General features: G+C 37.8%; 1 protein-coding gene across 2 annotated transcripts; it reads right to left on the reverse strand.

Annotated features, from left to right (window-relative positions):
* Positions 1-1,443: 1,443 nt before the first annotated feature.
* GCA (grancalcin) lies at positions 1,444-21,461 on the reverse strand. Of its 2 annotated transcripts, none has more exons than XM_032215549.1 (8): positions 16,123-16,210; positions 15,228-15,329; positions 11,180-11,249; positions 8,987-9,030; positions 7,083-7,230; positions 6,613-6,726; positions 5,995-6,053; positions 1,444-3,347 (listed from the first exon to the last, which is right to left on the reverse strand). In XM_032215549.1, the coding sequence occupies exons 2-8, from the start codon at positions 15,297-15,299 to the stop codon at positions 3,321-3,323; spliced, it is 534 nt and encodes a 177-aa protein (XP_032071440.1). In that variant the 5' UTR covers positions 15,300-15,329; positions 16,123-16,210; the 3' UTR covers positions 1,444-3,320. The 2 variants fall into 2 exon arrangements, with proteins under 2 accessions (XP_032071440.1, XP_032071431.1); XM_032215540.1 differs by lacking the exon at positions 15,228-15,329 and adding an exon at positions 21,264-21,461 and having other exon boundaries at positions 1,449-3,347; positions 16,123-16,299.
* Between the last annotated feature and the right edge of the window lie 3,379 nt (positions 21,462-24,840).

A 24,840-nucleotide genomic window follows, 5' to 3' on the forward strand; every position in this document is an offset into this window, starting at 1 on the left:
TTTTATGGAGTTGTAAAGTTTTGACCTTTAAGTGGCCCATAACAGCATAGAAGACTGACAGAGTTCATAGTATTACCCTAAAGAGAAAAGTTTTAATTCTGGCTTATATGTTGAGTGAACATCATCACTATAGTGCACAGGTGGTCCCAATTTAAACCTAAGCATTGTAACTTATACACCAAACCTTGAATATATCAAACAGTGTGGCAGGTGGTACAGAGAACCAAGGGCACAAGAGGAGGCAGAACTGGCAAATACCATCCTCCAGTGGCAAAACAACAGAAATCTCCAAAAGTGCAGGGAAGTGATGGGATTCGTGTAATCACACTATCTCATACCCAGAATGTCATGCCCTCCCCAACTTATCAATTTTTAGTTTTCCCCCTTCTCTCCCATAAATTCTTTGAAGAGTATTCGGCGACTTCAGCTAGTCCAGAATGCGGCTGCGCGAGCGATTGTGGATGCACCTCGTTTCACCCACATAACACCTCTCCTCCGCGAGCTGCGCTGGCTACCTGTCGATCTCCGGGTATGCTTCAAGGTGCTACTTGTCACCTACAAAGCCCTTCATGGTAGTGGATCTGGGTACTTGAGAGACCGCCTACTGCCAATTACCTCCACTCGACCAATTAGATCCCATAGATTAGGCCTCCTCCGAGTTCCATCAGCCAGTCAATGCCGACTGGCAACCACGCGGAGGAGAGCCTTCTCGGTGGCAGCTCCGACCCTATGGAACGAACTCCCCGTGGAGATTCATACCCTCATCACCCTCCAGACCTTCCGCATAGCCCTTAAAACCTGGCTGTCCCGACAGGCCTGGGGCTAAAGACCTAAACCCCACCCGAATTGTATGAATGTTGTGCTTTTAACAATGTACTGTTTTATGTGTTTAATCTGTTTGTTTTCCCTTCCGTCTGAACTGTGAGCTGCCCTGAGTCCCCCCAGGGAAAAGGGCGGCATATAAATAAACTACCTAAACCTAAACCTTTCAATCTTATACTATGTTGTATGGTTTGCAGCGTTGACAATTTAATCCTTACAATTACCTCAGGAACTATAAATACTGTTAGGTATACCGGATGGCCCCTGCAAACCACCTCGCTTTTCACTGGGGATAGGCCTATTGTTAAAAGATGCCTCAGTCATCAAGGCAGCATTACATTTAAGGGAAGAAGTGTGAACGTTTATAACTAAGAATTGTGAGAAAGATGGCCCATTTTCTCTCTGCATATGCTAAAATTCTACACCCGTGGTTGGAACATGCAAGATTCAAAGAGCACTGCCACAGCAGGGTTTCTCTCACCCTTATCGAATCTATTGCACGCATCCACACCCACATCTCACCTTAGAGGTTGGAATATGAAATACTAGAGAACCCGTAAAATTACTGTAGCACTCACGAATATGAGCTCATATGTACTTATTTTAGGAAAGAAAAAAATACAAAGCAAGCTCTAACTTTATTTTCAAACAATTGCCTGGAATGGCACTGAAAATAGAACAAGAACATTTTTACAGTTAGAACAGCATCCATTTCAAAAGGTACAAAATCTCTATAGAAGATTGCAAATAATCTACAGCTATTACTTGACAATGGTGAACACAAAATTTCCACGTGAATAGTGTCAATGATTTCAAAAACTTTTGATTTGATATCACCACTGTTACAGAAATTCAAATATAACGTAAAAGCCATTTTAAAGGAGATAAATATAATGGCATAATTATAGAGGGAGGTGCAGGATGACACAAATAACTGAAATGTTTCACAGATGCATTGTTGTCTCCAGGCTAAAAACTATCTTTCTTAGCAAGAGTACAGCTTACTGCAATATTCAACAAAATGACTTCTTACATTTTAGTTGTGAGACCGAACTCTGATGTGATGCAAATATATCTTCCTCTTACCAAGTGCTCAGATCACACAGCTGCATCATGCTATTCGATATACCAAGAAATGGCAACACGGGGGAATATTGCAACAAATGCACCCACTTGCTAGGTTAATCGTGAAACACTACCTGGACTTAATTCTATTTCCTTTGGCAGCAGAACATATCCAACAGCTCACTATAAGCAAGGCTTTTATGATTCATCCACAATGTATAATGAGATGTCTACGCAGAAAGAAAATGTTTAAATCTGCAAAACATGGCAATAACCAAGCCGGTAAACCAAGACCATTATCTACAAATTCTAACCTTGACATTTCCTTACAATGTACAAATTATAAATGGATAGAAAACAGCAGCCGCTGTATTTAAAAAAACATATAAAGGAATGGTTTGCCACAGGCCCTGTTTATCTAATACCACTTGCAGAGAGTTGGAGGAGAGCAAGAGATCTGCTGATGCTATTCAACTGGCATGTAATTATTACAATATGAGAAGCTGTGTTATTTTAACAGCTTCCCACCACATCTACAATTCTATTTTCAGGCAGTAACCACAGTGCAGTAAAGCAGAGAAAGCATCAACATAGGCATGTGTTTCATGGATTCTTCACCTGCTCTTGGCATTCTAGGTGATAATTATGAGCCAGTTGCAAATGCCCCCATTCTTTTACCTTTCTAGACGATCAACGCTTCATCTGGAAAATGTCAACTCCATAAAGTCACCTGTATTCTTTTGAAGATTACATCAAGAGCAGTGGTCCCCAATCTTTCTGGAACCAGTTTCATGAAAGTCAATTTTTCCACGGACCGGGGTGGGCGGGGTGGTGGTTTCGCACACAACCTAGATCCCACGCATGCACAAATAAAGCTTCTCTCACCCGCTTGCACGGACCAGTTCTTAACCGTCCACGGACCAGTATGCCTGAGGGTTGGGGACCCCTGGTCAAGAGGATAAACCACTCAGAAGATTATGTTTTATTACCATAGAGTATAATCTTTACTATGAACACATTCTTCTAGTTTGCATTCAAATTATTTATCAAACTTCAGAAGAAATATACAAATGTTTATACATACTTTTTGACAGCCACCAATTCATGGCTTCCTGTTTTCTTAGGCATTTACAATTTCACAAGATGCAGCCTGCCCTGTTTGTAATCATTACATGAAAGGTGATTGTTTCCTTTTATCCATCCTAAGACCGTAACCCCAAATAGAAAAAAAAAGACTATCATCCACATGTAAAAGAATGACACCTCTAACAATTACTGTACAACCTGTATACTTATTTATTTCAAACTACACATTAAAGGTCAAAAATGGTACATTAGCAGGCAGAAATATGGAAAATCAATGACAGCCTTGCTTTCACAGCAATTCTACGTAGGTGAAGTTAAGCATGGGACTTTTCATCCACAGCCGGCACTCAGATAGTCATGGTGCACTGCAAGAACTGAAAAACAAAAACAAATTTAATAGAGTTGGTGGGGGGTACTTACCATCCTAATCCCCTCATTCCTATTATTTGCATATGATCCAAAATGTATCTATCAAATAATTAAGAATTGAAAGAAATTCTGAAGCTTGTGCTAAATGTTTCAGAGAAAAAATAATTTTGTATAAATGCAAGTTTTACTCATGACTATTTTGATTATATGTTTCAAAGTAAATTGCCACTGTCTAGAGTCCAGGGTTGTATTTTCTTTCTGCTGGCTCTATTCTGCAGGTTCTTTTTTGTTTTCAGCTGCCTCAAGCTCCTTCCTGGTTCTTCTTTACTGTGGATTCGCCTGCCGACCTGGAGAAACCACTCCCCATCCCATCACCTTTCTGTGGTTTCTTTTCTACTTCTTTCTTTTGAAACCTATGTGCCAGATCGCAGGTGATTCTACGGAGTTTTAAGCTGTTTTTCCCTTTCTCTTAAAGTGCCTACAACTGGGAAGCTGACAGATCACTACCAAGAGGGAAAAAAAAACTTTGATCTTGACAGTCGCACGTAACATTTTCTGTTTCAGTGCACTTTATCTTTCTACAAAAGCCGAACTCAGACAGAGAAAACAGAGCGGTTTCCACGACATGGAAGTAGTTATAGGTTCAAAGTCTGTTGATTTTATCAAAAAGAACAAAAGAGATGCTCTAAGTCCAAAGCAGTAGGCCTTTCATAGCGCTTTATCAACTGGTTACAGCAAAAATGAATACCACCCAAGAAAAGAGAAAAGGAAAAGCTGGCTACAAGGCATGATGAGAAATTTTAAGTTCATAAACCTTTTAGTTTTACAGTAGTGTGATCACAGCTTCGTCTTTGTTCTATTAATGGAAATCTGATTAAACAGCACACAAAACAATATAGTATCGTGATGGCAAACCTATGGCATGCGTACCAGAAGTGGCACACAGAGCCCTCTCTATGGGCATGCACACTGCCACCAGCTGCTCTTCTGGTTTCCATTTCCGGAGCACTGGAAAACAGCCTGAAAATGGCTGAAAAACCAAGTCCGTGTTCAGGGTCATTTTCCAGACGTTTTTCTGGCCATTTCTAGCCCAAAACCAGCCTGAAAATGGCCCAAAAAGTGGCCCTGAAAACAGCCGAAAAACAGGCATGCACATGCCAGTCAGGTGGTCTTTGGGTTTCCAGTGCTCTGGTGGGCGCACATGCATGCGCTTTCCAGTTTGGGCACTTGGTCCCGAAAAGGTTTGCCATCACTTGATATAGTACAATATCCATATTGTACGTGTGCTTAATAAAGACAGTAATTGTTAGCTGAAACTATCTAAAGCCTAGGATAACTAGTTCACTTAAGGGTATGAGGCTGATGCTTCCTCTAAGAACAGACACACTGATTTCCATCTCTGGAGTCTGTTCTTCATGACATTAGTGAAAGTGAATCATGCCCTGATTTAACAATCTCTGCAAGACAAGGCTACAAATCTGTTGCTAAGGGTTTTAGGGTCCATCAGTCCATGGATAGGCAGATGGTATATAAATGGAGAAAATCCAATTAACATTGCTACTCTTCCCAGAATCAATTTTTACAGTTAGACTTATATACCGCTTCATAGGGCTTTCAGCCCTCTCTAAGCGGTTTACAGAGTCAGCATATCGCCCCCAACAACAATCCGGGTCCTCATTTACCCACCTCGGAAGGATGGAAGGCTGAGTCAACCCTGAGCCGGTGAGATTTGAACAGCTGAACTGCAGAACTGCAGTCAGCTGAAGTAGCCTGCAGTGCTGCATTTAACCACTGCGCCACCTCGGCTCTATATTGTCCAAAACAAATAAAATCAGCTGGAGCAAGGCATATAATTTTCCAAGAGGTGCAAAGAACTCCTGAGTAACAGCAAATTCTTTGCAAACCACTACTGCATTGTCTGAATAAATGAGGGGGAAAGGCCATTAATGGGATAGCAGATATGTATGAATCTTCTGTCAACATGGAGAATTTGATTGATTTCTCAAAGACAGGACAGTCATCAGACAATTTCTGGAACACATTAGGAGGAATGGGAGAAATGAAGCAGCTAGTTTGCCACCTCTAAAAAGCTGCCTCCCAATTCTTCTAGGAGAGTGGCCTGCCAACTAGAAGAATGATGGCAAAGCAAACAAACTGCATTTATGCCTAGTCAAGAGCTAGGTTTGCACCCACAAGACTGGTATTCATCAAATGGGGCCCTTAGGTTCAGGTTAGGTTTTCTGAAACCAAGCTAACAACTGCAAGTTAAGGAGATTAATAAATAAAGGGAAAAAATAAACAACTATGATAAAAGGAAAAAAAAAACAAGGACTGAAAACCAATGGAAAAATGAGATGGGAGTCACACCATGTGGTACAAATGGGGACCAAAACAATCTGTAAGCTGTGGAAGGTATCAAATGAAATCCTGCATAAGCAAATAAATAATGAACATGAAAAATCAAGAACCCAGTGAAGAATTAAAGGAACTGCCATCTGTTTGAGATCTCAAGAGGAGGTACAGCACTATCTTGAGATGTCATTTCCTAAAATATTCTCGAGTATAATGGGAGTGGGATTATAAAAGGAAATGTAAGAAAGACAATTCTAGTTAAAAACATTTTTATTACCAATTAACAGTATTGTTACTTACATCATCATACAGAAGATTCACAATGCCCTGTTGCATGCTGTCTCTTCTTCTGAAGAAATCTTTAAAAAAAAGATTTGCAGATTTATATTATAAAAATTCTGAACTTGTTTAGATATACACACAAAATATCTATGTGGTATATTTTAAAATAGTAAAGCACAACCATAATACATAATGTCCATTATCCATTTATTTTTACAGTCATCAGACAATAGCACATTCTATAAAATCGCCAGCAATACAATGGAATTACACCAGACTCCAGATAAGGCCACTCTGTAAAATATTTTGCCATGTTCACTGTACTGTAAGGCTAAAGTAATTTAAAGAATAATGTTTGCCATCTTGTCAATAGTACAAATCAAAGCATTGGGACTTTGAAATGAGGCTTGATTTTTAAGTTGACAACTGTTTGAGAGTACTCCCACTTTCAGTAAGAAAAAAGCCTTTGGAATTACACATAATGGCTAAAGAAATTTGTTGCAAGAAGAAAAAATAGAAGAAATTTTCAAAGCTTCTTCTAAGCAAATATGTTCTACTTATGCAAACTGGTCTATATCCAAGCAGTGAATGCTTGCTTTGTAAAATCAGAATATATTATACAAATCCAACACTTACCTGTTAAAGCACGAAGCTTCACACAGCAAGCCACATAGTCATCAAAAGAAATTCTGCCATTCTTGCTGTAACGTTTTACAATAGCAATTAAAGTCTGTGGACTTAGTCTGTATCCTAGATAAGTAGTTAGAAAGAAAAACACACTTTCAGGAGAGAAAGCTTAGGAGAATTTTGCCAATATTTGGGTATTCATAAATCATTTACAGTAGTCATAACCAATCTGAGATAGAAGTTCAACAAAGATACAGTGAATAAAATGGAGCAAGTTAAGGTAATTTGTTAAGACTACCCCTTAAGAAGAGTACTATATTGCTCTATTGTGCAATTACAAAAGTCTAACTTTCCCAGATGTAGGAAAAGGAATACAATCCATAAATTTCTAACCTAAATTAGATAACTAGCACTAGATTTGAATGCAGAAAACTCTGGCTTACCTGTGTAAGTTAGATTTCTAAATCAGTTTTACTTACCCATAGCTACAATAACTTGAGTCAGCACATGAAATTCCACAGTTCCACTTCGGTCTTGATCAACCAACATGAAATTGTGTTTCCAAGCACTGAGAGCTGTCCAAAGTTCTTTAAATTCATTATAGCCCATTTTTCCAGTATTCTGTCTCTAGCGTTATGTGTTAAGAAGCATACCAGCTTGTGGACAGGTGATTAAAAGAACAAAAAAGATAAATGTTTTACTTGTATGCATTCTGTTACTGTTCTGCACACTTGTGCTCCAATTTTGCTCATGTTTTAAACAGATAAGTCATAAAAATTATTTAGCCCAAAAAACCACACCCCATTTTCTTCTTACTTTGCTCTTTTAGAAAACAATACCTTATCAATCTACACCTTTTAACATTGGTATCTAAGCAATTTTCAAATTAAGCTTGACTTTGGTGCCAATAGCAATACCTCTAATTTTCTTAAGCAATATTATGAAAGCAGTTTGCCACTGTCTTCCCTTAGGATGTATTTTTCAATTCTGGAATTTCACTTACAGTCTGTTACAGTCATGCATTTAAGTACTAACCATTCTTGAAAGCATCAAAGGATAGCTTACTGTTGCCACCTGCTGGGCATATATAAATACAGTACAAAAATTATTTGGGGTTCCTACTTGGACTTCAATTGATGACATATATAAGTCCTTCCTTTAAAAGAGGAATTGTAACAACAACAACAACAACAACACCACCCTGGGAATCTATTATTTATGAAGCTGGAAGCAATCTGAATTGGAAAAGAGATTTCCTACATATTTATTTTAAAATCAATGTGAGGTAGCTCAGATCTCACATTTCACATATGCAGAAATGTATTTAATTATGTAACTTCTAACATTTTACAGAGTCCCTAAAATCAGGATAGACAACATATAGCTTTCAATGTGAACCTAAGCCCTTTTTGCAGCCTATTGTGCCACTGAAGTTTAGTTGAAAAACTTGACTGAATGTGTAACATAATTTCCATTTGTTTTGATAAAATAAGAAAAACAAGTGAGCCCCCTGTAAACTTCATGCATCCATTTGGTAAAAGCCGTAGTCCCGCAAAATTAGAAGGGGTCATAATTTCTAGCCTGACCTCTCTGTATCCCTGTATCATTAATGTGTAAAAACACTAAGACACATTTTCCTACTTTGTTTAGCTCTTTTGACAACTGATAACTGTTTCATGATTGCACTGTAACATGACATTCCTTCTAAGCTGCTTTCTGCATTGTTGTCAGTGGGCTGCAAATAAAAGACTGATCGTAATCTAAAATAGGACAAGTACAAATGAATCTTTAATGGGACCGGTTAAGAATATATGCAACCAGAAAAGCTAGTTGCATATATTTTAATCATTAAATGAACCAATTAAATTTCTTACATGTTCTTTAGTAAAATCAGATGGATCCTGCCATTTCTATTCCTTTATGTACAGAATTACAGTCTCCATCAGGTGACCTGCACCTCAGGCAACAAATAAAAATGTATCCTAAATTATTTAACCCAAAGTTATTGTTTTAAATTCCATGACACACTGCCCAACTTAGAACTCAATTTGAAGACTGGCATCAGACATACTTTGTCACCTGTAAATCTTGATAAATTTCTAAAACTAGCAATTGTGTTTCCAGCTAAGCAGGATGAAGACAAGGAAGAGACTTTGGAAGGAAGCCTGATGCTTGTTCCTCGTTTGATATTATTCCACTTGCTCTGTGATTCAAACTTTCTTAATACATACTCTCATCTGCATTACATACTGATGTTTTTCAAGAGACACTGATTATGGAACTGGAGAAATAAGCTCCATTAAATTCAGTGGAACTTACTTTAAAAAAAGACATCTGGAAACAGACAATTCAGCTACATATTTAGCTGAATTTAAAAGGATACATCTAACATCGATATCATAATTCTGCAGGTCTCCAAGCTGAATGCTGAAATTGCAAACAAAGTATTAATTCTAAAGCATCGCATCCATTTCAGTTGTAACCGTTAGTGCTCAAAACAGGAACAGCAAATCTCATTTAAAGGATTACCATTAAAACCTTCTGAATGTAGCAATCAACTTGTTGAGAACAGAGCACCAATTGAAATCTGATTTCTCAGCTGGACTTAAGGCTCTGTTCACACAGTTTTCCTAGATGGAATGGTAGTTAAGAGGGGAAAGGTGACATTTGGAAGCCAAGTCAAGAATACTACTACAAGGAGAGCCAGTTACCCTTCATGTATTATACAAAGAGATTAAAATTCACTAGAAGTATTAACAGAGAGGTGAGGTATTCTGTTGCTCAAGAAATAACACTTATAATGTCTGAATATGGCTTCTATCTTTTCCCTATGCTAGACATCCCTCCTTGATCACATTGCACATAATCAGCCTAGTTTTTTTTCTCTTCCCTGTTCCTTCCATTCACCCTATATCTATCATGCTGTGCTTTGCTTTTCATTTGCTCTTTCTGTTTAAAGGAGTGGAGAAGGGATATGTGTTTCTATGCATAAAAGTTGGTATACATAACAGCATGTTTGGTATGTGCAAGTGGAAGATTAATTTTATATTAGTTTAAAGATCTTGTAATGTAATTACAGGAAAATGAATGTAAGGAAAATGTTTAATATTAATTGAATTAACCATAAGTACTGCTGCCAAAGTCATTGGAAGTTGGGTAGCATAACAAATATCGCTTTTGTTCTGAACCTTCCTTTTTTTAAGAATGTGGCTTCCGACAGAGATAAATGTTAACTTATACAGGTAGTTATCAACTTTCAACAGTTCATTTAGTGACCCTTCAAAGTTGCAACGGTACTGAAAAAAGTGACCAATGACCATGTTTCACACTTAGGACAGTTGCCACATCCCCATGGTCATGTGATCAAAATTCAGCCGCTTGGCAACTGACTCATATTTATGATGGCTGCAATGTCCCGGGGTCATGTGATCCCCTTTTGCGACCTTATGATAAGCAAAGTCAATGGGGAAGCCAGATTCACTTAAGAACCATGTTATTAACAACTGCAGTGATTTTCTCTTAACAACTGTGGCAAGAAAGGTCATAAAATGGGGTAAAACCCACTTAACAACTGACTTGCTTAGCAACAGAAATTTTGTGCTCCATTGTGGTCACAGATCAAGGACTATCTATATAGATACATGCGCACATATATAAGTGTATCATATGACCTAATTAAGAGGCCATGTTCAAGAATAATTTCAATTATTGCTGGTAATCTTAGATTAGCAAAGGAACAAAACCAGTATTTTTTTTTGCTTGTTTGTTTTCCTTTTGATGGGAAAGTTCAACTTGAATTCACTATCATCTTTCTTTTACTACATGCAGTCAGTAAACAGCAAATGAACTAAGAGGCAATATGTAAAAAAATGAGGAATGAGCAACACAGATTACATAGAGAACTTAGATTAATTTTTATAACTTTGAAAGGATCCTCCACCTGCCTTTATAAATAAGCATACTAATTTATTTTCAACAGAGGTTAAAAATATGTGTGCACCTTCTCTCTTCAATGCATTTCAAAACTAGGGGGAAATTATTCCACTATTTGGATCCTGCTTGACTTGGGGACATCATTGAGTTGTCACTGGCAAAACATCTGAAGGTAAATCCATCAAATTATCCCCAAATATGGTCTCTGGAGACAAAAATTGAGTTCTCCATTACAGATGAAAAAAGGATCAGTGAAGGTAAAGGTTCCCCCGGATATGCGTGCTAGTCATTCCTGACTCTAGGGGGCAGTGCTTATCTCTGTTTCTAAACTGAAGAGCCAGCAATGTCCGAAGACGTCTCTGTGGTCACGTGGCTGGCATGACTAAACGCCGAAGGCACATGGAGTGCTGTTAACTTCTCACCAAAGGTGGTTCCTATTTTTCTACTTACATTTTTACATGCTTTGGAACTACTAGGTTGGCAGAAGCTAGGACAAGTAATGGGAGTTCATTCCGTTACGTGACAATAGGGATTAAAACTGCTGAACTGCTGACCTTTCTGATGGACAAGCTCAGCGTCTGAGCCACTGTGTCCAGACAAAACAATTACAGGTACAGAATAATAAATGTAATGACAATCTTACGAGAATATGTTCCACTGATTCCAGATTGTGTTAGACATCTCTGGAGTTCTTCTGCATCCACTTCACCATTCTGTAAAATGAATGCGTACAAATTTGAGGTTCAAGGGATTAGCAAAACTGGTAATAGAAAATCAAGTATTCATGCATTCTATACAATTAACATACTTCACAAATGTACCTCAACTATATATTTGCTATACTAGTTATTTTACATAAGTAAATCACAAGGGACATGTTTTCAAAATCACAAAATAAACTATAACTTCGTCATTTGTGACATCTTACAAATAGGACAGATCATAAAAATTAGTTTTCACAAATGTTGAACTTAAAAAAAAACTGTTTTATGTGCAAGCTTTGCAAATTATGAGACAAACCATTTAAAATAAACAAAAAACTTCTCTCCCTATTTCTTCATTCCAGGCACATCCTACAGAGTTTCTCAGGTTAGTTCAAATCCAGCTCTATACAAAAATATACAAATCCAACAATTCATAAGCTTAAAGTTAAATCCATATCCAATTATAAAATACAAACATAAAGCTCATCCAAACAAAATAATCTCTATAATGAAAGCCTTTAAATTAATTTGTCAAGCTACCTCGATATCCATGTCAATTTGCTATCTGTTTGAGCAACTGCAAATTCTCACATGGGAGAATATTCATTCAAAAAGACATGAAATGCAGCCTTTCAGCTACCGTGCCATTGCATTATGATGCATTATCTTGCTAAAATGACAAAAAAGGCTTCTTAAAATATATTACAACATAAAAGTGAGCAATCTAAATATATCTTATTAACCTCCAAGTTAATTTTGCAGCAATGATTTAAAAAAAAATTGTGAGCTTTGCCAATGAAAGCATAAGGAATGGTGGATATTGAAAATCCTGTTGCTTGATTTGGCCTTAAGCAAAATTCCTTAATCTAACATGGGAATCATGTATAGACTTCTCAGAGGTTTCCCAGAAGTGTTTTTCCAAACTGAACGGGCATATCATTTTCCCGGCTAGTTAAAAAAAATAGGATCATGCTGATATAAAGTTCTCCATAGAAAGAAAGAAAATATTACTCATATTGACAAAAATTCAGTACGTATTCAGTACATATTTTCTACTAGACCTATGTAATTAAGGGTATTGTTCATAATGATTGTACAAAACACAAACATACTTTTGCATTTACCACCAAAGCAAAAGGATTTTCACTGGATAAGTTCACAGGGCACAAGGAAAAGATTAAATGAATCTTGATTTCGACATTTCTGAGTCTCATCGTCAGTTCATAATGCAAGAACACTCAGAAACTGTTTCACTGCCTTTCTTTACCCTCCCCTCCAAAAACAATGCCCATGTTACTGCAAGTTTCTACCTGATCAGTTCTTTTGAGTGTCAAAGGCCCACGCTTCCATCACCCCACTGGTCTTGCTATATGGCAGATGACATTGTGCTTATTTGACTGGTACTTCAGGAGTGAATGTTTATTCCTCCTATAAAAAACTAAATTTACTAAAATATTACAGTTGAGAATTAAGAAAAATATGGAAGTCAGCAATGACGATCCTACTTATGAAAAACTAAAAACACAGAAAAACTCCCTGTTCCAGATAGCTACTTTAGAGCAGTGGTTTTCAAACTATGTTCTGGAAAACTCCCGAATTCCTTAGAAACTGATCATGTAATCTTCAATATAATCAGTCACATTATTCCTTCCACGAACCCCCCCCCCCAAAAAAAATATAGGTTACTGTACTATCTATGCTATTAAACTTCTCCTCTAGAACTGTAGAAGAAGTTGCAATAGAACGCTGGGGTTATTCTCTAGGCTATGCTCTGTTCAATTGTCAGCATTTTACATCTGAGGATGTTAGGCTACATTAAACAGATCTTGCAATTGTGCTTAGAATGCCAGCCCATTTATTCAAAACCATATAGGTTGATCCTGAGAATATGTTATTCCAGAACACACTGCACAATCCTTTGCTATGCAGTTGAATTCTACAGCCGATATATAGCATGTTCAGCAAAGAAAAACTTCTCTCAAGATACAGAGCTTGAAAACCCTGCTGTAAAGCAATGAAAAAAAATGAAAAAGCAATGGTATTTCATGTTTTCCTCACTTGCAAAAATTGATCACCTAGTACAGGTAGTCCTCGACGTACAATCATTCATTTAGCGACCGTTCAAAGTTACAACGGCAACGAAAAGAGTGACTTATGACCATTTTTCATAGTCACAACCTTTGCAGCATCCCCAAGATCATGTGATCAAAATTCAGATGCTTGGCAATTGGTTCATACTTATGACGGTTGCAGTGTCTCGGGGTCATGTAACCTTTTGCAACCTTCTGACAAGCAGAGTCAATGGGGAAACCAGACTCACTTAACAACTAGGTTACCAATTTAACAATTGCACCAATTCATTTAACAACTATGGCAAGAAAGTTTGTAAAATGGGGCAAAACTCACTTAACCAATGTCTCACTTAACAACAGAAATTTTGAGCTTGTTTGTGGCCGTAAGTCGAGGATTACATGTAGATTTTAGTTGCAGTCAATATTTGAGATGAAAAAGTACTAAATATGATTAAGAACTGTGCACTATGTAAACTGTTTTGTATCTATTTTTAGATATATATTTTTACAACTATTATTATACTACCTGCCTATACTAACTTATTTTGGGTAGTAATCTTTTTAAAAACATGTATACGCTATTCCTTATAATTCCAAGAAATTATACTGCTTGGAAAATTATCTTTTCCACCCAAAACCCTATTCTTCTTGGGGTCTTAGTAGCTCACACTATCAACTCCATTTTGGCTATTCTTTGCTAAGTCTGTCTTAACAACTTCAAATGAAAGTCACAAGATTGAATTTTGAACCATGCCCAAAAGAGTTTAGTGGAATTTAGCGAAATGCTGAGAATGAGAACATTAAAAAAATTACTGCATTTCATTTACAACTATAACAAAGAAATCTGCTTTAGGAAGTAGTTGGTCACCTTTCTAGACAAAATGTGTGGTTCATTCCCTGCCTGTAGAGAAAAGAAGCAATTAATTGACCCACACTTGTACTGGATACTATTTCAAGCAGTTGCTGCTCTAATGAAACAAATGTTGTTCTGAAATGCCTTTCTTGTTATTCCTGTCCTGTATCAGAAGGCAGTCTACAGGGAAAGCAAATACTGTGCCATACTTTCACAGTTAAAACTAATTTCTTCTTCCATGAAAATGTTAGTAAGGACAGCATTTTACAATTGAAATTAGGCGTTTATCTGAGAATGAATATCCAATGTGGCCACTCTTTTTATCTTTAGGCACTCATCAACAGAATCTATTTTTAGGTTAGAGAATATCCTGGCATCTATTTCCTTTCACAATTTAATCACAAGTAAGAGACAATCCTAGCTTCCAAAAGCGTCATACTCAATTGTTGAACTGCATGTATTTTCCAGCTTTCTACAATATAAATTTACTTTGCCAGCATAAGCTTAGAATCACATTCACATAAGCTTAGAGACTTAAATAACTGTCACCATTCTGGCAATAAATAACTTTACCTCCATAAGCTCCCTGACTATCAGAGAGCAAACAGAATTTAGAACTGGCTGAAATGAATGCTTACTGTTCTTGTCAATAAGCAACTAAAATGGATCAAAGAATATCCTACACAAAAAAAATCTATTTTAATAGAAAGTACCATTAAATCCGTTCAAATTAGCTCAGTATTAAAAAAACTCTCTGCGGGTGATAAAACGTTCAGGGTCAAAGGAGACTATTTAAGAAGGCAGTTCTTACACGGTCCCTGCCTCAGGTCACAGGTAATTTCTCTCTTATCAACTCCTCCAATGGAATATAGCATCAAATGGGTTGTGCCAGAGATATGAATTCTTTTACTGCTAGAAATACAATATTACTATTGCTTTTATTGTGGAGGCGCTAACTGATTTGTTAAGAAAATGCCTTACTACTACTGTAAGGCATTCTTTGTAAAGAGTATAAAAAATAAAATGCAAGCAGAAGAATAAATGTAATGAAAAGCTACTCACCTGAAACTGGAGTTCTTCATGAATATTGCTTTTGCAGTTCCACACTCTTGAGAGAATGCAAATTGGCATCATAACTCCCAAAACGCTCTAGAGACCAATGACCTGTGGGGCCATGCATATGCCCTTTGATGAATCTTTACTATAACCTTTTAACCAGTCCTTTCGCCCAGATTATACAGATATGGCTTCTGTATTTCTCAATACCTAATCACATATAATGTACAGACCTCTTCCAAACTGAAACTGGATGGACATTCACTTAAAAACCGATTCACTAAGTTTTTATTATATAAACTTTGATGTACTGTAGCTATTCTAGGTTGCCAGATAGCCCTACAAATAAAATTGGCTGAAGATCATAGTCCAATTAATGAGGTCAAAAATCAAATTTACAGTAGCCCCCCCCATTCCTCTTACACAGAAAGTACAATGTTACCATAGGAAGGTAGCTTTATATTGCCTGCCTTTATCTACATTTAAAAGTAGATTATGGATTCCATGCAAAAAAAAAGATTAGTTGAAGGTGAATTTCTCCATTCTTCCTCTCAGTCCAGCTGGATATTATGTTGGTCACAAATGGGGAAAAAGTTATTTCCTTTTCTGCTATTGAGCTGTTTAATACCTATAAAACTTTAGAAACAAGCCTAAAAAGCTAGCAATCTACATGGTAGTAGCTGTAGATGAAAAGCTATCTTGTGCTCTATGGCCAGTCATATTAAAAAATTACAGGCAAGCAATTCTATAGGGTCATCTATAAGGGTGCAATACCAATAATACTGTCAATATATCCATTGCCAAACAAAACTCTTGAGATGATGGGATATTTCTAACCCTGATCAGCAGGAAAAAAAAGTGACTGTCTTTCAAAACTTTAGAATTACTTAAACTGACCTACCTGTCCAGCAGTAGCACTGAAGAATGCCCACAAGGGATCAACAGCAGCACCAGCATAAGCACCAGAATAAACAGAATATCCAGTAGATCCATCATGGGCTACAGCAGTTTGTACCCCTCTAGGGACCGGTTGTCCCACTGCCATTTGCATTGGCATCTGACCATGGTAAGCACCATACTTTTAACAAAAAGAAGAGATATATTTTACTATGTTCATCAGCCTAGCACAAAGCATGTATGCACACATACCCCAACTGTGCAAAAACACCCTCTCAAATATAACATAAAAATATCAGTTTTTAAATATTCAAAATCCAGTGAAGCATGCTTGAAAGCTATGTTTCATTACTATGTAACTAATATATTATATTGGTTACATAATAATAAAACATAGCTTTCACAATACAGTTAGTCCTCACTTAATGATATTCCTGTTTATCAATCATTCTAAATTAGGACAACACTGAAAAAGTAACTTTACAGGTACTTACAATCATTGCAAAATTTCTGCAGTCATGCTATTGAGATTTGAACATTTCATAACCAGCAGATATTTACAACTGTTGCAGTGTCCTATAGTCACATGTTCACATTTGTGTATTTCACAACCAGCTTGCAACAAGCAAAGTCAATGGGGGAAACTGAGTTCATTTAACAGCTGCCTTGCTTAGCAATGGAAATTTTGAGCTCAATTGCGGTCGTAAGTCAAGGACTACCCATATTTGCCAATAGATAAAACCAAAGACTCTTTATTCCATATCTTTTAAATATTAGAGAAGGTGTTAGGCTATTGAAAATGCTTATACTTGTCTTGAAGAAAGGGAGAGTGAATATTTCTATTTTTTTCTTTATATACAGCACATTCGGAAAGTATCTAGACTTCCTTCACTTTTGTCAATTATGTTATGCTACAGCCTGATTCTACAGTTTTTGAAATTCATTTCCCCCTCAATATTCTACACTCAGTACCCCACAATGACAAAGTGAAAACAGAATTTTAGAAATCTCTGTAAATTTATCAAAAGGAACTGAAATATCACATTGGCATAAGAATTCAGACTGTTTGCTTCACAGTTCTCTTGGTCATTGTTGAACATGTTTCTACACCTTGATTGGAGTCTAGCTATAAATTAAATTGATTGGACATGATTTGAAAAGGCACACACACATCTCTCTATAGAAGGCCTCACATCTGACAAAGGCAGACTGTAGCAGGGCAAAAACCATGAGGCCAAAGGAACTGCCTGCTTCAGAGACAAGATTATTGCAAGCCACAGATCTGGGGAAGGCTACAATAAAATTTCTGCTGCACTGAAGTTTCCTAAGAGCACAGTGGCCTCCATAATTCTCAAATGGAAGAGGTTTGGCACAACCAGGACTCTTCCAAGAGCTGGTTGCCCTGTCAAACTGAGCAATTGGGGGAGAAGGGCCTTAATAAAAGAGATGACCAAGAATCCGATGGTCACTCTGACTGAGCTCCCAAGATCCTGTGTGGAGATGAGACAGAGTTCCAGAAGGACAACCATCACTGCGGCCCTCCACCAATTTGGGCAGAGTGGCTCGAGGGAAGCCTCTTCTCAGTGCAATACACATGAAAGCCCACTTGGAGTTTGCAAAAAAAAAAAAAAAGCACCTCAGGACTCCCAGACTGTGAGAAACAAGATTCTCTGGTCTGATGAAACCAACATTGAACTGTTTGGCCTCAATTCTAAATTTTATGTCTGGAGGAAACCTGCCGAATATCATCCCAATAGTGAAGCATGATGGTGGCAGCACCATGCCATGGGGCACTTTTCAGAAGCAGTTACTGGGAGACTGGTCAGGGTTGAGGGAAAGCTGAATACAGCAAAGTACAAGGATATCCCCAATGAAAACTTGTTTTATGGCACTCAGAAACTCATACTGGGCCAAAGGTTCACTTTCCAACATGACAACAATCCTAAGCACACAGCCAAGATAACACAGGAGTGTCTGAAAGACAATTCTGTGAATGTGCTAGAGTGGTCCAGCCAGAACCCTGACTTGAACCCTAGTGAATATATCTCGAAGGACCTGAAAATGGCTGTCCACCGATGTTCACCATCCAACCTGACTGAGCTTGCAAGGATGTGCAAGGCAGAATTGCAGAAAATCCCCCAATCCAGATGTGCAAAGCTTGTTGCATCATATTCAAAAATTCTTGAGACTGTAATTGCTGCCAAAGGTGCTTCAACAAAGTACTGAGTGAAGAGTCTGAATACTTATGCCAATGTGATATTTCAGGTTTTTTTCTTTTTAAGAAACTTTCAGAAATTTCTAAAATTCTGTTTTCACTTTGTCATTATGGGATAGTGAGTATAGATTAATGAGAAAAAATGAATTTCAACAACTGTAGAATCAGGCTGCAGCATAACAAAATTGACAAAAGTGAAAGGTATCTGAATACTTTCTGAATGCACTGTATTTTCCCCCTTTTGCTATCCTTCTCTTTTTTTTCCTTTTTGCATTTTCTTTTTTTTTCTTGTTTATATTTTGTATCTTTGTATTATTAAAAAAATCTTAAATATTAAAACTCTTAAATGATCAGTGTAATAACAACAAATTTTCTTCCCATTTCAATGTAGGATAAAACCTGGTTTCCCTGTTTCAGGAAACAAGTCTTAATGTATTTAATATATTAAGAATAATACGTTAAAATATGTTTAAAATATACAAATAAAACTGTACTAACCCTGTTCCTTCATTTAACATTAGATCAATACCCAGAGGATACAACATGTGGCAGCAAATTACCAACATAACTATAAAAAAAGCTGAACAGGGCCATATCAAGTAAATGCTTGGATAGAAGACCACTCAGAAATCCCAGAGTTATAAGCTAGATTGGGAACTTGATAAAATATCTCAGAAAATAATAACTACAAATCCTATCGTTCTCCTACCAAGAAAACTGCATGGATTTGTTACCTTGACTCAAAAATACTTCCATTGTTTTCCTTAGTATATAATCAGTTTCCTATATTATTACTTTCTTCGTTAAATTAAGAGTTCCGTACCACCAAATAATTTTGGTAAATGGCAAATTGCTTCCATATTGCTGGTGTCAAGGGAACAACACAGATATGTTGACAAACTCAAAATGGGTTTGTTAGAAGCCTTAGAAATGAGGCAGGAAAATTGTTTGGAATATTGTAGAAACACATCACCTCACCTTCTCACCTTTCTACTTCTATCGGTATGACTATAAATTTGTTGGTTATACAGGTAGTCCTTGACGTAGGACCACAATTGAGCCCAAAATTGTTAAGTGAAACATTTAAGTCAGTTTTGCCCCATGTTATGACCTTTCTTGCCACAATTAAGTGAATCATTGCAGCTGTTAAGTTAATAATCTGGTTGTTAAATGAATCTGGCTTCCCCATTGACTTTGCTTGTGAGGTCACAAAAGGGGATCACGTGACCTTGGGACACAACAATGGTCATAAGTATGGACCAGTTACCAAGCATCTGAATTTTGATCACATAATGATGGGGATGCTGCAAAGGTAGTTAACTATGAAAAATGGTTGTACATCATGTTTTTCAGTGCCGTTGTAATTTTGAACATTCACTAAACAAACTGTTTTAAGTTGAGGGCTACCTGTATCTTATGATTTATCACTTCGTTGCTTGTATGTATACTGAAGCTTATGCTTTGCAGACAAATTCCTTGTGGGTACACGCTGGGCCAATAAAGAATATTCTAATAGGCACAGAAGCGTTTTTTAAAAGGTTATTTCCTAGGATAAAAATGAAGAGGCTCATGCAGGTACTCTTATGACCATAATGGAGTCCAAAATTTATGTTACTAAGTGAGAAATTAGTTAAGGGGGTTTTGCCCCATGTTACGATCTTTCTTGCCATAGTTGTTAAGTGAATTCACCACAGTTATTAAGTGAATCTGGCTTCACCATCAACTTTGCTTATCAGAAAGTGTCAAAAGGCAATCTCACATGACCCTGGAATGCTGCAACCATCATAAATGTGAGTCAGTCGTCCAGCCTCCAAATGTAAATCACGTGCCCGCGTGAAAAACAGGTTGTAAGTCACTTTTTTCCAGTGCTGTCGTAACTTTGAATGGTCACTAAATGAATTGTTGTTAAGTCAAGGTACTACCCAGAGAACTCCTTAACTTGCTTAACTCCATTACCTTTTACACTGTAATGGAGGAAGATACACGTTTGAACATTCTTCATTGTTAAGTTTGGTCGCTAAGCGAACCGTTATAAGTTGAGGACCATTGGATGAGGATATAATTATGAAAATTTGGGACTGTGCCGAAATGGATAGATTAACCTTAAAAATTAAAGATAAAGAAGACTCAAAATGTTACTGGACGTGGAATAAATTTTATGAATGGATAGAGACAAGGGGTAGAAGAAATGAGAGAGAAAATAAGTTTACAAATGTCAATAATTGTTAGCATGGAAAATAAAGATGCATAAAACTATGACTATAGTAAGGGAAAAATTGTAAATCGGCTAATGTAAGTAGAAATTTAGTTAAAGATCTTTTTCTTTACTCTTTTTGGTCATACTACAATAATTACTATTATATTATTGTTATAGTTACTAGTTTGTGTGTTATGATTTACTACTAACTTTTCATTGGCTTTGCTTTATATGTAATTATTATCCTGACATGTCACTGTCTTTTCAATTAAAATACAAAAAAGAACATCCTTTTTTGTTAAGTTTGGCCACTCAGCAAAACCGTTATAAATCGAGGACCACCTGTGCAGCCTATGTATATACGGTATCTGCAATTTACTCCCAACCTAGTCACCTCCTGCAACCCTACTGGGTGGAAAATGATATTGTAAGTCCATTCCCTTCGTAGGCCGCCATAACATTTCCCAGTCAAAGACGGGGGGGGGGGGGGGGGGAGGGGAGAAAAGAAGCACCGGTCGGGTTTGTGGGGAAGAAGGAAGACATTTTATAGAACCTGGAGTCTCTGAGGGCGAGGGAACCCAAGCGAGGAGACCCACCAACAAAAGGCGAGAAAGCGAAAATGGCTTTTGAAAACCAAAGACGGGCAACCAGCCTTCCAAACTAAGTACGGAAAGAAGCAGCAGCAGCAGCAGCAGCTCGGCGGGCTCCGCGCCTTCCCGTTTGCCTTACTCACCGCTCCAAACGCCGGATACGTCATGCCGAATCTGCGAGAGACGAACCGTTAAAAAACGGTCACAGCCGACTTCGAAGCTCGGCGGGGGTTCTAAATCCGCCACAAACGCCTCTTAAGTTTCCCCCCCAAAAGGCCGCAGTCGCCGCCTTCTCTTTCCTTGAGTCGCTCTACGAAGAGGCGGGACTTCCTTTCCCCCCGATAGCCCTCTTGTATCGCCTTCCTCTATTGGATAAGGCCGTCACCCACTTCCTGCTCGGGGCCGTTTCGCAAGATGAGGAAGCGGGGAGAGCGGAAGAGGTGTATATGGTGGGGGAGGGGGAAGGAGTTAAGAAGGAAGTCCCGCCTGCTCCGGAAATGATCGTTGAGGAAAAAGAGGAAGGCGCGGTTGTAGTTTCGGAAAAGAGCGGAAGTCAGCGTGGCCGTATTCTCCTTATAAGGCAGCGGCGCAGTGTGTATTTCCTTGATAAAGAGATTATGCGAGAAAGTTAAGTCGGCTATCGAAATCAATGATACCAACGAAAGAGATGAATGACGGATGTCAGTTTTTTTGACAATAGTATTGCTTGTGTTGTGCCTATTATTTTGTAAACGATTGACAAATCAAAAAAATAAATAAATAATCGTTCCTATAAATAATCGTTCCTCTATTGGGGGAATAGTTTCCTTGCAGGAGTTTCCTGAGTATTCTCTATCTGAAAATGGATGGATGGATCCTTTTTTAAAAAATGTTTATGATGAACTGAAAAGTCCACTTTACGTTCGGCCAACAAAGTATTACTCTTGATATCTCAAAAATTTTATTCTTCCATTTTGATTTTGTTTCATTGCTTCAATTCATGTAATACGTGCACTTTTGAAAGTCAAACCAAATACTGAGATGATATAGATCCGTGCCTAGTTCTTTTTTGTATTATCAACCACTGTTTCGCCACTTTTGGTTATTGCTGTAAGGACTTTGATGCTCTTGTTCACTGTAAAGATTCTTTTTTAAAAATCAGTATACTTGCACACTGATTAACTAGTTTGAATCATACTGTAGGAAGTTAAAACCCACCCCTCTCCTAGAAAAATGAAATCTGGGAAATATTGAAAAGGCAGAATATTATATTTCCCTGGATAAGAAATGGAGGAACATGTTTTTAGACAGGAAACAGACTCACTCTTAATAGCCCCCACCTTTGTCAATGAGTCATTAAAGCCTGAGATACTCTACATAACGAAGTATGATTAACCCTCTACAGAAACTGACCACAAGGCTCCTGGTAAAATTACATCAGCCAGCAAAGCAACCAAACTTGGATTCAAAGCACAGCCCACAGAGTTGCCCCTGCATGACCCAATGGAAGTCTGACAATCAGCATACAACCTCAAGATCAAAGACCAGAGAGGGCATAAAACCAGGGACTTTCAGCATCTCGGCCCTCTTTTCTTCTTCATCCAACATCTGGAAGTATGTAATCCCCCTTTTCTGTTTAGGAGTTCAAGGCATGTGATCCTGTCCACCATTAAACCATCTTTTCAAACAGCCTCCATGTTTCCAGTGTCTTTTTCCCCATTTGGAACTGAACCGAGAAGCACATTTCTTCCAACAATACAATCAAAGATTTTGTTGTATTCCACAAAACAAAGGCCCTTAAGTCTCACCATTATTAAAATTGTGTTAACCAGTCTCCACTGCCTTTTCTGAAACTGGTTTATCATTCCTTGTATTTTATGGCCGTGTACTGAAATGGCCATAACTTTGGGGACCCACATAAGTACCATTTGTTCAGTGCTACTATAACTTGGAACTATTGTTAAATGAAAGGTCGTAACTCAAGGACTACCTGAATATGGTTAATATCCATCTCAGTGTTGGAGGCACATTTCCTCCCCCCCCCCCCCCATTTCCTTTTCGTTGTTTATTATTTTAAGGAATAATTTTAATTTTTTTTCTGGGTGCTACAAATGTAAGATGTGGCCTCTGAAAAAACTCTGAATAGTGAATGTAATATAATTGTTTTCCACTTTACCCTGTACCAATTTTCCCTAAGAAGCAAGCAGCCAGAACACTAATAATGACAGACTCACACTACACAAGAAAAATATGCTGGGGATATATAATAATAAATTATGGAACTTGTATACTGCACACATGTCAATGACTCTGAGCATTATAACTGATACAGTCTCTAGATATACTGTAGAATCAGGGGTGTCAAACTCAAGGTGCTTAGATCTGGCTGTGGGGCTGGGCGGGAAACAGCAAAGCCTCTGCCAGAGAAAATGGAGTTGGGGTGGGGAGCGCACCCTTACACCCAAGCTCCATTTCTGCTGGCAGAGGGCTGCAAGAGACTGTCCAGGCCAATAAGGGGCATGGAAGAGCCATGCGTGCCCCCCTCCAAAGCTCAGTTTTCACTGGCAGAGGGCTATCAAACTAAAAACAAAACAAAAGGAGAAATGTTTCTCCTTTTGTATTTGAGCATGCAAGAAGGGAGAGGAAAGGAGGAAGGGAAAGAGGAAAGAAAGAAAAAGGGAAAGATGGGAAGAGAGCAAGGAAGGAAAAATAAGGAAAGGGGAAGGAAGAAAAATGAATGAAGAGGGAAGGAAAAAGAAGAGAAGGAAGGAGAATATAATAAGAGTGAGGGAGAGTCTCAGGGAAGTCCTGCACAGGTGCCCCCAGCACAAGTTCCATGACGTGCCCACTATGGTCATGCCCAGTGCCCCATCTCCAGTTCTCTGGGGTCAAACACAACCTGATGTGGCCCTCAATGAAATCGAGTTTGACACCCTGCTATAGTTAGTTTTATCTATCCCTTCCTTTTTTCTTAATTCTATTTCTTATTCCATTTCCTTTATTTTATTCACTATTGGGTTTTTAAATAACATAGCCACTGTTTCATTTTATTGGTAATGGTAGTGGTAGTGTATTAATTTATATTTCACTAATAATAAAAAATCTAAATCTAAACCTGGAAATCTAGAACACAGCTTGAATATTTCATGACTTCTTCCCAAACACATTTCCTATTTTTAAAGATGCCTTTCTCACAAAGATTTCTATTGATTTCCTTGGCTTAAAAAAAGTGTGGGGCGAGGAGGGAGGACATGAAATGAAACTATGAATCAAGAGGAAGCCAGTCTCTGTACATCAGACTACACCAGATTCCTACATCCTAGGAATCCAGTGAAAGCTGTATTGCTGTCATAAAACTATCTGAATATCTGCACAACTGCAATTTCTTGGGTACAGTAGTTACTATTAACAAATTGGGATGTTTACTTACAACTGTAAGCAGTAGATATTTGGGTGTACGGTATATTTTGCTGTAATCAATTAAGATTCCGAGTGGCTTACAAAACCCTCTTCAGTATAATTAAAAAGATATAAAGAGTAATTTTTAAAAAAAACCACAATTGCAATAAACTTCCTAAAGTACTCAAATGTCAAACATGATGGGCGGGTGGTTGCCTCGCTCATGATTTCAGTATTAAACGTTGTTCTGAACCTTGGCTTACAAATCAAATATATTGAGCAAAGTTTCCCTCATCACTAGCCTCCAAGAGACTTGAACGATGCCTCCAAGATGATCCCAGC

This window comes from Thamnophis elegans, chromosome 1 (genome assembly GCF_009769535.1).
Source record: "Thamnophis elegans isolate rThaEle1 chromosome 1, rThaEle1.pri, whole genome shotgun sequence".
In the NCBI taxonomy this organism is placed as follows: domain Eukaryota; kingdom Metazoa; phylum Chordata; class Lepidosauria; order Squamata; family Colubridae; genus Thamnophis; species Thamnophis elegans.